The 16,070-nt window shown below is 35.2% G+C and overlaps 1 protein-coding gene across 2 annotated transcripts in view; it reads left to right on the forward strand.

The window, feature by feature from the left end:
- The first annotated feature begins 4,949 nt into the window (after positions 1–4,949).
- The window catches only part of EFNA5 (ephrin A5), a 235,882-nt gene continuing 224,761 nt past the window's right edge, over positions 4,950–16,070 (forward strand). Inside the window, exon 1 of one of the 2 annotated variants that reach the window (XM_039338411.1) lies at positions 4,950–6,099. In XM_039338411.1, coding sequence (XP_039194345.1) covers positions 5,975–6,099 — 125 coding nt within the window. In that variant the 5' untranslated portion in view covers positions 4,950–5,974. The remainder of the gene's footprint in view (positions 6,100–16,070) is intronic. The other variant, XM_039338410.1, reaches the window with a different exon arrangement.

Here is a 16,070-nt window from a genome sequence, read left to right on the forward strand (position 1 = left end):
TTTGCTTCTGTTTGGATGTACCCCTCTGCTCCCAACAGATGTTCAAACCAATTATAATGATGATATTGTGTGGAGCTTCAAATTTATAATTATTCAGCCTTTTTTGAAAACATCCTGGCATACTTATACGACTCTCTCTCCCGCAGTCTCTCATATTATTGTCTTAGGTGAAGTCTGATTCCTTTCAATATCTGAAATCGCTGAAAAGGATGACAATAAACAGAAGCTTGGTATACTGGAGAAATGTGATTAGATGGTGTACGGCTGAGTTGTCCTGCCTTCTACTTTGTACCTTTGAAGTTTCTAGTTCCCAACTACTCACTAATCTCTGGTGAGAGAGATGAAATCAGTCTAGATTTTGATAAGCCACTTTGTCTATGGATTTTTCTTTGATTAAGCAAGAAAAATGTAATGTTTTGTCCTTTATTATACATTAATAAATAGATATAGTATAATGGGGGCTTAATGATGCTATTCATAATTATTCATGTCACTCTACAATTAATTTTAAAACATTCTCAAGGCATTTTCTGAAGGCCCTTTTTAGCAAACATAAAATGTCTTATGTGTTCCGAAAGAACTGGGAATCAGGCTTGGTCAGAGGGAGTTTTTAACTTTTTTTTTTTTTTTAAAGACATTCAAGTGTTCAGTGTCAAGCAATCAAAATCTATACCAGAGCAGGCAGCTTTCTAAAAGAGTTTCCTTACTTTAATAAAGTGGCAATAAAGATTGACACATACCTGTTTTTTTCCTCCTCATTGCAGCCAAAACACTCTGCAAAAGTCCATGCTGATATTTAAAGGGAACCTACTTTTGTAATGGAAATCATTTTAAGGTAGCTTCTGCTTCTTGTAAATATTAGGGCTGAATGAGGAGTTTGTCATTTTTTCCAACTTTTAAGATTTAAGTCATCAAGAGGGAAGGCAAAGTCAGTAAGTTGTTTCTTTCATTTTATCTTTACAAGATAAAGGCGAACAACTTACTTTGTCTTCACAATTGCTGCCTTTTTCCTACAGTGCTATTGTAACTATTGTAACCAAGATCCAATGAAGTTGCAAGTTTATATTTGAGGGTGCAAGAGCTGTGCTGATCCCAGAATCTGTGGAAGTCAACCCTCTCTTTTTTTGGCTGCCATGGGGAATCTTTCTCTTTATTATAAGGCAAAATATTATGTGGATCTATTTCATCAGACATGTTAATTCTTTAAGATGTTACTTAATTGACTGAAACAAACTAACATGGCTATCTTTCTTAAAATAAATGCCAAAATGAAAGGATTCTGAGACTGTTTGTCAATAGTCAACCATACAATATACTTTTCAAACATGATTTCCTTTTTTGTGTTTTGCCAGCTTCTGTTCTGGAAAAATAAATTTTACGTGCATGCAGATGCAAAAGCAGAATAAATATTCTTTATACATCCTCAATGATATTAGCTATGTGTTAATAAGCCTAGTTTATTATTGTGTATATTAGCAAAGTCAAAAGGCAAATAATCCCCTTTTAATAATACTTTAAGCATGGACTATTTGGGGCTAATTGGCTAGTATCAGGTAGCCATAAACTTTTCTTTCCTCTGCTTCATTTTCTCCATTCGGCATCCTTAATTAAAATAGTAAAAGATGGGAATTAATAAGGCCCCTTAAAACAGCACAATAGCCTAAATCTAGAGCCCAGTTCCAGAAATGAAAAATAGTAGAAGTGGACCAGTGAACTAATTTGTACATTTTTATATTGAATAATAAATATCTGTAAAAATATATTATTCCATTTTAAAATAATTGTCTTCTGCATTTATTTCTTATTAGCAACTCCTATGTCATGCACTCTAGATATAAGACATGATTGTAAAATAATCTCTACTCTTTTAGTAGGTCCCTTTTATTTATTTTTCATTTTAGCTAAGGAAGAAGTTTCATGGAAGTATTTGTTGATTGTTAGAGTGGCAAATCCACAAGGGAAAGCTTTGTGACTATTGAGTTATATTTTTTTGCATTCCTCAGTAAAAATTCTTTACTTCAATTTTTTAATGTTAACTACCTTATGATTCTAATTATAGGCAAAAGTCAAAGATTTATTGGCAAAAATAAGCTTCAATAATTGTTTAACTACATCATAATGAAAGGCACATAAATTAATAGATAAATGAACAAATTTAAGTCAATAAACAATATGAATTGTTTTATAGTGGCACTTGCCAATCTGAAAGTCATGTTATTTTCCTTTGGGGAAAAAAGGGATAATGGATCCAAAGTTATTGTGCTATTGCTTCTATTTATTCTTTAATATTAATTGCTTCAAAATAGAACTATGATAATTGTTTTTTATTTGTAACCTGTTATCCTGTTAATTTATCATTATACCCGCTTAGCTCTATAGTGGACATTTTAGGCATAGCTACAAGGAAAAAAACCAGCTTCAGCAATATGGAAAACCATAATGCAGAATACTATGGCATGTTTTTCTGTTTCAGTCTGCATCACACTGTCAGTAAATATTTTTGCTATCAAGGTACTTCTATTACGGTATTAATTTGAATCAACCTCTGCATGATATGAAATATATTTTGGTAGATTTGCATTCTCAAAACCTTTCCCATTCTTAGATAATCTAAAAGGACTAATTCCATATTTTTTAAGCAACTGTTAGTAGATTTCTTAAATTCAATGCAATCCCTTATTATAAATGCCTCAGGTGCTGTCTTACAATTCACCACCAGAGGGAACATGGGCACTTTGAAACAACTGAGAAGCCTCAAAAAATTAGAACCAAAGAGATAGTGCAGTCAAAAACAGATACTTCTAGGGGACTGGAGGAGTTGCTGAAAAACTATTTTGTTTTGAAAGAATATTTCTCACAGAATTAAAAGTAATGCTGTTAGAAATCCCTGTCCAAAATGTATTGTCTTTCCCCAAGTTGCTGAAAGAACAGACACAAAGCAGGCTATATTCCTTTAGGATTTATTTTATTTTATTTATTTATAGATCAAATTTAAAAACTGCCCATCTCATTTACAAAGCAAATTGGAAAGGCGTACAATTAATTGCACTTCCTTTCTTCCTAATTTACGTTCTTTTACAGTAAAGTTCTACTCATAACTTGTGGAACAGTGTTTATTCTTATAGTTATTGACCTGGGATTTTGATCCCCACCGGGTGTTTTTTTTTTTAATGTGAAAAGATGGTGGGTGGATCTATATAAAAGTTCAACACAATTGCTTTCTGGAGAAAGGTCACCTGGGCTGGCTCACCAGCAGGGCAGCATACAAATGCATCTGCCTGCAGACACTAAGATGTCTCTCCTGGGAACAAAGCTAATGAAATGGGACTTGCTAAGGTCCACAATTTATCTCTCAGCAGCACGTGTTCTGACATTATACTCCCCGCTTGCACCAAAGCATGACATGGCATTAACCTGCTCTGGCATACTTTTTTCTGCCATGTCATCTGAGTTTGCCTTGATCTTGCCCCCACCAGGAATAACACAGAGTTCAGGCATCATCCTCTGTGATCTTTGTAAAATTGAATAGGCTTTATCACCCGCTATTTTGGAAAGAAGTCAGGTAGCTGGCAGACCCCGGAAAAAGAGAGCGGGATATAGACAGTTACTGAAGTTTTCTGCTGACTCAAGGATGGGAGATGGCACTTCAACTCAGCAGTGGGGAAAGACCTGGAGACCTGCAGATTTAGGTGCAGATTGAGAAAAGAGTACTTTATTGTTAACAATCTTATTCAGACCTTCAGGATTGACTTGCCTTTTAGCAAGGCATCCACTTCCAACATCCGCAACAGAAGATTCTACGCAAATTGTTTACCAGACAGTTACGTTCATTTCTCTCCCCTCCCTTCCCTTTAAAAACAGATCACACTCAAAGAGCCAGATTAAGCTGGCAGGTTCGGGTGAAATTCCACGGATCTCGGCAGACGGTAGCTTCCTTCGGCAGCCGATGCGGCGTTCCTTCCTCCCAGATCTGGGTAAATGGCTCTCCCTACTCCCCCCCCCCCTTCCACAAGGAGCGGGAAGAGCCAAGAGCCGGCACCAGACATCGCCCTGCAATTCTGCCTCGCAGTCCCCCGCGGAAACGGTTACCTGCTGCATCAAGAAACCACATCTTGTAATTCAATTAGTCAGGTTTTTAGAAGGTGGGCGAGTATGTTTGGCCTTAAGGGCGGGCCATGAAGCGAAGGAACCACCTCTTTTGATAAGATCGGAGTCCAATAGGGTTGGAGGGAAAGAAAGGAGGAAAGCAATCAATAAGCAAAGAACCTGGGCTCTGACTGGCTGCTCAGTGCTTCCTCCTTCTCCTCCCCCCACACAAGTAAACTGCATGCAAAAATCCCACAAGATCTACCAGCAGCGCTTTCGTTCTTAAGTCAGCACACGCACAGATTTGAACGTAGGCTTCCAAACCTGACAGCATACACACGTGGATGTCTGCTAGTCCCCGTATAGCATCTACGCAGCCGTCTGTTTGCCTACAGACAGCCATCCCGCAAGCATCCCCTTTTTTCCTTGATAGCTACTGACGATTTATACGCGGGGAAGAAGCTGGTCGTTGTAAAAAATAGAAAGGGAAAAAAAGGGGGAAAGTGGGCGTGACTATTTAAAGACCCCCCTCCCCTTTTCCTTTCCTTCCTCCTCTTTGGCAGTGTTGACTTCTGCTCCTCCAATCCTGGCTGCTCCTCGCGGTCCCTGCCTGCCAGCCGCTGTATTCGACTTTTCTTTCATTTGCTTGGCGGACTGGGGAGAGAGGCGCTCCCCTGCTTCTTTCCACTCCCGCCTCGGCGATTTCTGAGAGCGGGTAGCAGCTGCCTGCCGGGCAAGCCCCGAAAGCTTTCTTCCTCTCCCCATCTTGCCTTTCTTGCTCGCCCTCTGATGTAGGCATCTGCTGGGTTTCCTCAGCCTCCCTCCCCCCCCCCGCTTTATTTTAATCCCATCACCGCCTCCCTCTTTCGCAAAGTTGACATTCCGGGGACTCAGACTTCGCTTCGCTCCCGGAGCCACTTGGCGAAGCTTGAAGGAGAGGCCGCCTGTTCCCACCTCCCGCGGAGCGGAACTGCTGCTTCCTCGCCCTCCCAGCGAAAGAACCCCAGAAAGCTGGAAGACGTCCTTTCTCCCACTTTCCGCTTCTCATCCTCTCTTTTGCGAGCACCCCTTCCAGAAGCCAGTCGGTTGGGATTGCAAACTCCTCTCCATTTTCCCCCTTTCCCGTTCTGGGTCTGTGGATTCCGGCCGGGTTTTCCTCCATCCGTCAGCCAAAGAAAAGGAACGGAGCATCCCTCCCAAAGCGAGCCAGAAGCCTCAACTCCGGCCTCCCGCAGCAGGTCGAGATAGGCGAACCCGAGCTGCCGTCTGCTGCCGCCTTGGAAGATTTGCCGCAGCAGCTCCTTCTCCCCGTCGGCCTCCTCAGCTCCGTCGGAACCTTCGCGCCAAAAGGCGGAAAAAAGAAAGTCCCAGAGAGGGAGAGCGCAGGGCGGGGGGGAAGAGCATTCTTTTTCGAGGGGAGGGGAAGCCAGGACGGCGGAGCCGCCCATACTAGAGCTGAACGGGGGCAGGGCCGGTGCATGTCTCGCCTTAGGCTCCAAACAGGACTCGCAGCCGTGAATGAGCGCCTCCCGCGTTCTCCTTCGCCGCCGCCGTCTGCTGCTGCTGCTGCTGCTGCTGCCCGGCTCGTCGCCCAGCTCCCCCTATCGGGGCACTCAGGCTCCCTACTAAGGATCTCTCCTCCGGACCGGCTTTTTTTCGGCGGAGATCTCCTCAAGTCTGCTCGTTTTCCTTGTACTTTTCTCTTTGTGTGTGTCCTGTGACTTTCTGTGGTTTGTCCTGCCTTCTTTTTTCCCCCTCCTCCTCCTCCCTCCTCCGCTTCTCTCGGTGTTTTCCTTTGTTCTTGTCTTTTTTTTTTTTTTTTTGAAAAGACGCACACGCGCTCGCAGCTTCTCTGTCTACCACTTTGCCGTGTCTTGTGCTGGGAGTGATGTTCCACGTGGAGATGTTGACGCTGGTCTTTCTGCTGCTCTGGACGTGCGTCTTCAGCCAAGATCCCAGCTCCAAAACCGTGGCCGATCGCTATGCCGTCTACTGGAACAGCACCAATCCCAGGTAAGGCAGGAAGACGGCGCAGTTTTAGCACCGGCGCAGTCTGAGGGGTTTGGCACGGCAGCATTGTCAGAGTCCGGTGCTTCTTTCAAAGGGGAGCTTCGAGGAAACGGACAAACGACCTCTCTTTTGGGCGCTCCCAGCGGCTTTGCGCCTTTAAGTAAGTGTGTGTCTAGGGGAACGCTTGTTTGTAAAAAAGGGAGCAAACTTTTTCTCGTCGTTATCAGCCCGGGCAGCTCTAAAGGCATTTGCCTTGGATCTCACTTCTCTTGATTAACTATGTCGCCTGAGTGATTTTCACTAATGACCTATTTGTACAGCTGGCAAAATCTCTTCTTAGATCATATGTACATCGCTCTCGGAGGCAAATAGGTGAGCTCAAAACGTCCTGAAACGGCGTCCGCGCGCGATCCTGCGGAGGGCCAGGTTTGGTTATTTTCTGCTTGATAGGTAACAAATGTATCAGAAAAAAAAATACGCTCGGGAAATTTTTGAAGAGGCAGCGCATCCAGAATTACCCCGGCGCTCTGAGATTATGTCAGTCTGAAGTGTGCTTAGGTTTAAAATATTAAGCTATGTTTGTATTTGTAGTCGCCCTGGGCTGTTGCGGGGAGACTCCAGTTACACGTAGCACCTGTTCTGAGGGCTCTACAAAGCAGAACTGTTGCTCTTCCTCTCGGGGTTCAGTTTTCTCTTTGTTCAGCAAGGTTAGTCTAGAGTAAAACTGTTTAAGTCAGATTAAATATAACCTCATCCTCTCTTCTCCAAGGTTTCAGTGCTTTCAGATGATCCTTGGGCTTGGTGGCTTTCCAGAGCAGAATGACTCCTGCTATCAGAGTATGGTGATGTTCTTGCAGTGCAAAAGTAGTGTCCTCTTATCTGTAACTGATGATTTAGCATCATTTGACAGTAAATGAAATTAAGATTATTCCGCTATTGAATCTATGCTTTATATCACTGAACAAAACATCCTTAATATAAAATGTTCAGTTGAGATTATGTAAAAACAACTTTTCTGTTTTTTTCTTTGTTTTCTTTGCTTTTTTAAAAAAAACAATTGTGAGTACAATAAAACTTTTTGGGGGGATGGGGAGTTTCTTAACTCTCATGTAACAATTCTAGAATGAATCATGCAGTTGGATTAGAAAGTTCTTTCAGGGTCAGCCTATCCCTGGCATTTTTCTTATTTTTCACTAGCTGATTGATAACAATCCTTCCATTGCTGTTTGTGCATCAATAAGGCACGTGAGTGTTTTGTCAGCTTGTTAAAATGCAAAGAAGTTGTTCAAATATACTTCAGTAGGATTTTTGTTTTGCTTTTCTTAAGCCTTATTGGAATAGTCTAGGTTTATGGATGTTTTTCCTTATGGTAGCTTTGTGCTATGGATTCAGAATACTGTAGCATATTGATTCTGTTGCTGTTGTAGGTAATGTTTTAAAATAGTTTAGTAGTGCTTGCCAGAAACTGTTTTACTGTGTTTGATGGTAGAGAGAAAGTAGACATTGCCAAAGTAAAAAAGAAAAGATAAAAAATGTTTATTTTTAAGTACATCAAGTTTAGCTGGCTGTTCATCAAGTTAATTTTAATGTATTGTTTTAAGCAAAATAATAACTGAGGAGTAGCAGTGAAAAGTGTTTCTGCAAGTTAATTTCCTTGATAGTTACTGTTGTACTTCCAAAACTTGGCACATCTTTCCATCCTATCAAAAATAAAACTAGCCAAAAAGGATTTCAGGTAAAATCAGACAATTTTGTAGAAGGTAGAGCTTTGGGAGCATTTGTCTTTTCTGAATGATGAGTGTTATGTCATAGAACAAAAGTTACACACTGAAATATGCATTTGTCAAAGGTGGTGACATAATAAACTGAATTTGCTCACTTTGCTTGTGAAAGCGGAAATGTTTTGCTGGCTTTGAATTTGACCAAATGACTTGCACATGTTGCTCTTTTGCTTAAATCAAAGCATAGTATTAAATGTTTTGTTTCTCTGCCTGTTATGGTATCAATTAAATATGTAATGTAGTGCAGTACTTCAATATAAATAATCCCTAGGACAGTGAGGTCAGAACTTGAACATTTAAACCAATGAACCCAGAAGCCAGTTGCATAAGTGGATACCTTTTTTAAGACTGCAAAGAAACAGTCTTGTACATTTGTATTTTGAAATACCAGAAAGTAGTGGGTTATAGAACTTTATCGAAGTAACATTTGGTTGATGGAATAATACATTTCCTACTATATTGCTGTATTAAAATGTTTGAACTAGATTTTCTGATCTTAAATAGAATACGATGAAATTATATTTTTTCAAACTTGACGTACTATAAGCCTTTTTTTAAGACAAATTCTAGAATTTAATACATTTTTGCAATTTGTTTTGTCTAATTCATCACTGGGGTTTTAATTAACATGAAAGATATTACTTGACAAGAAGACTTTTACATCTTTTGATTCTTATACTGTTAGAATACTCTTCTATGAGTCTTACTAGGTTAAGCTACAGTGATACAAGGGGATTTACCTCTGAGTAAATATTCATAGTACTGCATTGTAAAATCAAAAGCCATAAAAGAATCAGAATATTGTGACTTAATTTAAATAAAAAAGTTCATAAAAGGAAAAAGTTTATGTAGAGATTTCTATAATAATTTCTGAGTTTATAATGCACTTCTAATTAGAATGTTTACACAAATTTTATATACAATTAATATATAGAATTAGATAAAATAATTTAAATGGGATAAACCAGTAGTCTTCTGAGATTTAAATGAGTGCCCATTTACGTTTTAATTAATAAAAAATAATGTAATGCTTTGCTTAAATATAAATATATGTACAAATGTATGTGAAAATTGATGAAATTTTATTCTGAAATAATATATTTTAAAAACTATGTTATGAATGCATATCAAGTATTGCAGAAATTATGACTAGGTTTGTAATATTGCTGAATATTAATTATGAATTAAAATAAGTTTATTCTTCAAAGGTATTCACACTTCTTAGTACTTAAATGGGTTGCATCATTTGTGCTATGAAATATTTAAAAAATTCTTTTAACTCTACAGTTGGGTTAGGGTTAGGGTTGTAGATACTGTTAAGAACCATACCTTAAACTTTAAACACTTTGCACTGATGTCTGTGACTTAGGTGTCTAGATTTATATGTTGTATGTAGAACATCTGAATTCTATTGTCAGTTCTTCTAAAGTGATAGGTTTGATAGTTTTGACTATTGAAATATATATTCCTGGATATTATGTTTCTAGATTAGAGATACATTTTGAAAACTTGCAAATGCAGATTTATTTCGAGCAGTATTTTATAGAAATGTATTCATAATCCCATCAAGAATCTTAAAGTATACATATAGTTAGTCTTTCCATTTATATAATTAATCATATTAAAATGAAACATATATGAAAGCTTTGGCCATTTAAGTATTTCTAGAGTAATATACAGACATGGGTAAATTTAAAAAAAAGATATTGCTAAGTACTAGAATGATATTATTAACATGCAGTACATTCCTGTGCATGTTTACTAGAAATCCTAGGGAATTTAGGAATGTAATATTAGCTACAGATTCATTAATAGTATTTACCTCTACAATTTATCAGAGATGTGAAAGGGAATATAAAAATATAAAATGAATTGTTCATCCTCAGACTGCTCTTTCTGTTAAAGATATGTTAAAAGAAATTCAAAGATGACCACAAAACTATAATAATCAGTGTTCTTGTGAATTATTTGTCAGTGAACTTAAATTAGATTTAAATGTATTATTATAGTGAGACTGCACCTATGCTTAATTGTATTAGGGACTTTAAGCTGAGTATCACCAAGCAGGTTACTTAAATTATAACTTTCAATAAATTTCATACTGTATTAAAAGTGCTTACTCTTCATAATGAAAGGTCATCCATATTGATAATATCTTATTGTATGCATTTTTCAGAATTTTGGATATCACTTAAAGTTCATGACTTAACACCTTGAAACCCTGTAAAGATAAGCAGATTACTTAAGTAGTTTTGTTACAAGTGATGTATAAATTTCCACTAGAAATAAATCCCTGCACAGTTGTAGTGTTATTTAAACATGTTTTAAATTTATTTTTCTTTCATAAGAATATAATATTTTCTTTAATAAAAATAATTTTATTTTTACTAAATAATCAGTGATTTTATTTCAGGCTTTCACAGCATAAAATATTGGCAATTAAAAGCTGATGAAAGTCTCCAGCCTAGTGAATTTCCTATGATTAGAAGTGTACAGGAAAAAACTTCAGAAGTACCTTACATACTATTTAGTTGGTCTGAAAATTGTTCTCTATATACAATGATTATTAGTACAGTCTAGCCCTCTGCTTTAGACATCCATTCAGTAGCTATGTAGACTTTTTCATTCATCAGTAAAAGTAAAACAACTAAACACGTCTTTACTTTTACAAATTCTCTTTATGGATGTGTTTTAGAATTTAGGACACAATGATCTTTTTTATTGTTAGAGATAGTTAGATAATGCTGTTCCTTTCCCTTCTTGAGACCTAGCTCTGAAACAAATAGAATAAGTCCAAAAGACATCCTTGGCTTTCTGCCTGTGTTGACTTGATGAGATGAATGTACACACAACCACACAGGTGCTGACATTAAGGTTATGGTGGGAAAAATGTTGAGATTAGTTGCCTAGTTATCGTTGTACTCGTATTTTTTTAATTAGATGGTTAAGTATTTAACTTTTTTGTTTAGGAACTAACAAAAGTTAAAGTATAATGATTTTACTGTTTGTGTTTAATGAGAAAACTAAGCTTTTCCTGTTATGATCAATAGATCTCAGTTTATAGTTTGGCTTCAGGAGGCCTTATAGTATAACTATTATTGATTATGTGTTTTGCTTCCATAAATTATTATCCAATATGTAATAAAGTATATTCCTTGAAATAAAGATTACTTAATGAAAGTTAAGAATGATCAGATCTTATCATTGTAAATTGAATATAGTGTTTTGCATAGTCATATACTTTATTTTCATTAGTTTTCATTGAATTATTGTTCAGTGCAAATTAATATTACAGTAGCAAAGTTTGTTTTTGCAGCTTTTAAAACTTGTATATTGCTGAGAGCAATATAGTGCAATTATAAATCTTTTATCTTGTACATTTTATTTTAGTCTGTATGTTTTATCTTGTAGCTCTAAGTTGTAAATGTTAGTTTTATTCAGTCTGGGTTAAAGAATTTTAATATTTGAATATTACAATGATAAACAACTCAAACTAAATTCCTACATTAAGCATGTGACTTTTCAACTTCTAGATTATTAAACCATTTCTCTAGCATTACAATTCTAGTGAGGTATACGCCTTTGAGAGCAGTTTCTTTGTGTGTGTGTGTGTGCGTGCATATAGTTCTTCCATTTATGTTCAAAACTGTAGTTATTCAGAAATTAAATGTCAAATTTATAAGACAAATGTTTTTGAAACCACTTTCTGCTGACCTTAGAGCTATCGATTTATCACCCAAATGTAACACTCAACACATTCAATATTTCTTGTAGCTAGTCTTAAACTTGGGTATGATTCATACACATTATTCTAAAAGCCACTATAGATAGGCTGTGATTTTAAACAATTGCAATACCAAGTCTATATTTTGTTCTTATAAAACAAAACAAAACAAAACTCACACTGAAGAAGTTGATTTTGTAGCTAGTACTTCTTTAGTCATGTAAATATAATGAGGTGTTTGGTTTGATTGTCAAAGAAATCCTCTGTATTTCTGATCAGTGAAAATGTCCTGTGAAATTCTGATTTTTCAGTCTTGTGGGGAAAATGTGATCAAGTCTAAAAATGTTAGTAATAAATGCAGAAATTGAAACTAAATAAAAACTGTTCTTTTTCTTTGACTAAAATACATTGTCTTCAGTGCCTGTGCAGGGCTAGTATCTATCTCTCTGTAAGTAGAATAGAGTGGATAAAAATGGATTAGATAAGAAACAAAGCTAAATACATCACTTAATTAAAAGAAAACACAGACCACCGACATATATTTAAATCGTACATGGTTGTGATGGTATTCACTGTGTAAATGATACACTTGGCTCAGCCTCCCCGGTACACCGAACCTTTCTGAATTCCCCTTTACAAACATAACATATGTACAAGAAGTGTTTAGAGTACAAATTCTGCTTTTAATGATATGCAAGAACCATGTATCATACTTCCCAATTCTTTCTGACTCTAGCCCTAACTCTTGAAAAAAAGAAAATCTAGGGTGAGAATATAAATCAAAAACTATACAAGAAAATTGCGTACTAATACTTACTTTTAAAAAAGTTTTTTTTTTAAAAAAATCAGTATGTGATAAATGTCAAACTGCTCCATTATTTATTTATTTATTAAATTTATACTCCACCCAACTTGCCATCGAAAGCAGCTATTAGCACATTCATATATCCATTTGTAAATGTACAAATTATTCAGGCAAAGAATTGTTTTATTAATCCATTGATTCCATTTCTAAGGGTAGTTTTCACCTCTTAATTTCTTATTTGTAATAAATTGTTGAATTATTTTGAGTCTAGTTTATTATGAGTAACAAAAAGAGATAAAAACAGCAAGTGATATATTTAATATTTCATGTCAAAACTAAACTATTGTAGATGCATAAGACTCAAAAAGCTATTATACTTTTTAATATAAATAAAATATCAGATTCTTTCAAGGAACCCAGAAATATTTATTCAGAAAAAATTATAGTGATGAATCTTAATTTGTAGATTTAATTTTTCTGTCACTTAAGAACTTAGTAAAAATGTGGCTTTAGGAAGCTTTTTTACTTTCATTGCTATATGTTATGCCAGTGAACTAGGGCTATTTTTTAATGCCAAATGAACATTAAAAATTATAAAATATTGGTCATAAAATAACATTTCCTTTACAATCCATTTCAAGTTCTAGTCAGATTTGTTTACTCAGTAAACATAACACCCATTTCATTGGATGTTTATAGGTTGAAATATGATTCAGATGAACAATCTCTTAAAATGGGATTTAATTTAATGTATATACATTTCCATAGGGTGGGGGGAAGCAATTTTTGCCAGTTTTTTCTGTCCCAGACATTTAGATTACTACTGGTTGTTGGTCAAAGATGTTGAAGAGGAAGAAGAAATTTATGAAAAGCCTTCTGTTTTCTTCAGCCAAAGCTTCCGTTGCACTCAATATTCTCTATTATGAAAGACATATTCATTTTAGACTTACCAGTTTTAGAATTATTAAAACTTTTATAATCTCTTATTTCCATGTACCACCAGCAAATAGTAATGGTTCAGATTATAATAATGCTTTTTTACATATAAAATAATCTCTTTTCTGTATTTTTTTAATGTGATGCATTCTAAATGTTGATATACATTCATAGGGATTCAATACATAAAAATAGTTTGTTAATTAATAGATATATACAGAGATACAAACGCACACTTACTGTATACAGCATGTATCAAAAGCCCGTCAAAGTCTTTTCTTAATTAATATATTTTTTCAGAGAAAAGGAATGTTCATTGGTCATGAATCAAGTGAGAAAATATGTAGAACAAAATGGAAACCAATTAGCACATTTAATATAATTTATATAACAACTGACCTTTCGTATACCTTGTACAGTATATAAATATATATATCTATAAAGTAAGTTTTCTTACTTTAAATTTCAAGATGTTCAGTTGACTGTTATGTAAAAAAGTGGTGTTTGTAAATCCTGTAGTTGGAAATTGTGGTATATAATGCTAAAATGTTTCAAAGAAGCATTACCTATTTTGTGAATAAAGTAAAATGCACATTTTAAGAAGTCCAATTTTGGTGAATTTGCTCTTCAATTAATTTGGAAAGCTATCCTACAAATTAGTAATAGAAATCGTTTTAACAAATGTAGTGACAAAATATGCCATTAGTATCACTTTTGTCTAAAAAAAATCCTGTACATTTCTCATATTCACAGAAAAATTAGTATTTTGTAGCAAGTGAGTTTAACAAGGATTTATTTATATAATACTTTTTGTAAAGAGAGATTAGTTTGAAAATAACGACCAGAAACATAATTTGAACTTTGTTTTTATTGCATTGACACATCAAGTTTTAATTCTGTCTCCACTTAAATGGGAGCAAACACAATGAAATTCATGATTGCACACTTATAAATGCACCAATATAAGATTGTAATGTAAATGAAGGTTGTTCATATCCTTCAGAATATAATTTGGAAGAAGGACTTTGGAATTTGGGATTGTGCAGCACCTCTTTGTTATAATTTTGAGCAACTTGAGTTTTTTAAGGCTTTATCATGGAGCTTTAAGAAATTCACTCATTAAAATTTTGTGTGACCCCAGAAAACATCTTTATTTGCATTGAAGTGTGAAAAAATATATGTTGCTTTATTTATCAGCAGAGAAGTACTACGTTAGTACTATCTGAAATATTTCTTCCAAATCATAGTTCTGTACCAAAAAAATGGTAAAGTATATATTTCATCCATTCATTCAATTTCCACCCAGCTCAAATAAATGACTCTGATCTGCTTACAATTCTAAAATTATAAAAAAATTAAAAGCAATAGAACAATATTCAGTACCATAAAAAGAATAGCAGTAACTGAAATTGGTCTTTCTTCTATAACTATATGGAAACTTTAAATTTTATTTAAAAGTTTAAATCTATTGGTATGGAAAGTTCTGGGACACGTCATGAGGTTCTGTAAATGATTACATAAATTTGCTCCTAACCATGTTAGACTTTTAGGACAGTTCTTCAAAGAAACTTTTATAGCATAATTTTATTTATTGGTGGAAACAATTCCTAATATTTGCAGAAAAAGTATTTGTTGTTTTTACTTCGCTTCATATTTTGTCAAAAAAATTAGAAATTTTTGGACCTGATGCCCATGTGCATGCATTTATATTTTGTTAAATGCATTTATTATTGGTAAATTCATTCAAATCAGACAAGCCAAGAACATTTCTATGCAAGGCAACATTCTTTATTTGTTTACTCTTGTTGGTTCAGTGATTTTGCCATTCTTTAGCAGCTTGGCTTATTAAAAATTAGTGATCCATCACTAAGAGGGATACAGTAGTAGTGTTGCTTCTTAGAGAATTTTGTGCCAAGCAACAAGAAATAATAGCAATTCAAGAGCTGCCAAACGTGTGCTTTCTAATTCCTAATTAGGCAACAACTAGAGGAACTGACATTGTAGGGAGGGACAGTTTCTTCTACATATCGAATAAAAATATAGAAAAAGAAATAAAAGAGAGATAATAGTCAAGTATTAGTTACCCCCTGTTTACAAGACTTTTTATCAGTTCAGTCTGAAAAGCAGAATAGATTGTGGGATTTGTGAAATAATGGCTAGTGATGCTTTCAGTTACTTGAACATATTAATAAGCAACAACTTCAGTAGAACATAAGGACGAAGGGTGTAGTCCTTTCCCCCCAATTATGTGAGTAATGGCGTATGAAAGTAAAGCAACATATCAATATTTCTGCTAGCCAGGATTGCCAATAACTCCTGGCACAGACTTTATTATAGTTGTGATGCCATAATTAGCACATTTTCTTAATATGTACAGTGGAAAAGACAAGAGTTACAACTGTCATGGAAAATTTTTTTAAACCCTATTACTCTGCTAGTGTTTGGCATTTAAGAAAAAAAATCCATATGTATATATTCTTTGACTGTATTTTTAAAAAAGCTGTTAAGAAAAATGTCATGTGATTTCTAGTTATTTATGTATTTACTCAGACTTGTATGCTGCCTCATTCTATAGAATCTAGGTAGATTACAGGTACAATACAGATCTGATACAGGAAAACAATTATGTTAAAATGAAACAATAATAAAAATGTTGAATCTCCATTCCCATACATCTGCCAACTAATCCACCACTGCATGGCATAATCTTATTCCTGGAAGATTTTGT

This window comes from Crotalus tigris, unplaced genomic scaffold (assembly GCF_016545835.1).
Source record: "Crotalus tigris isolate CLP2741 ecotype Arizona unplaced genomic scaffold, ASM1654583v1 scf7180000017700.2314712, whole genome shotgun sequence".
Taxonomy (NCBI): Eukaryota; Metazoa; Chordata; class Lepidosauria; order Squamata; family Viperidae; genus Crotalus; species Crotalus tigris.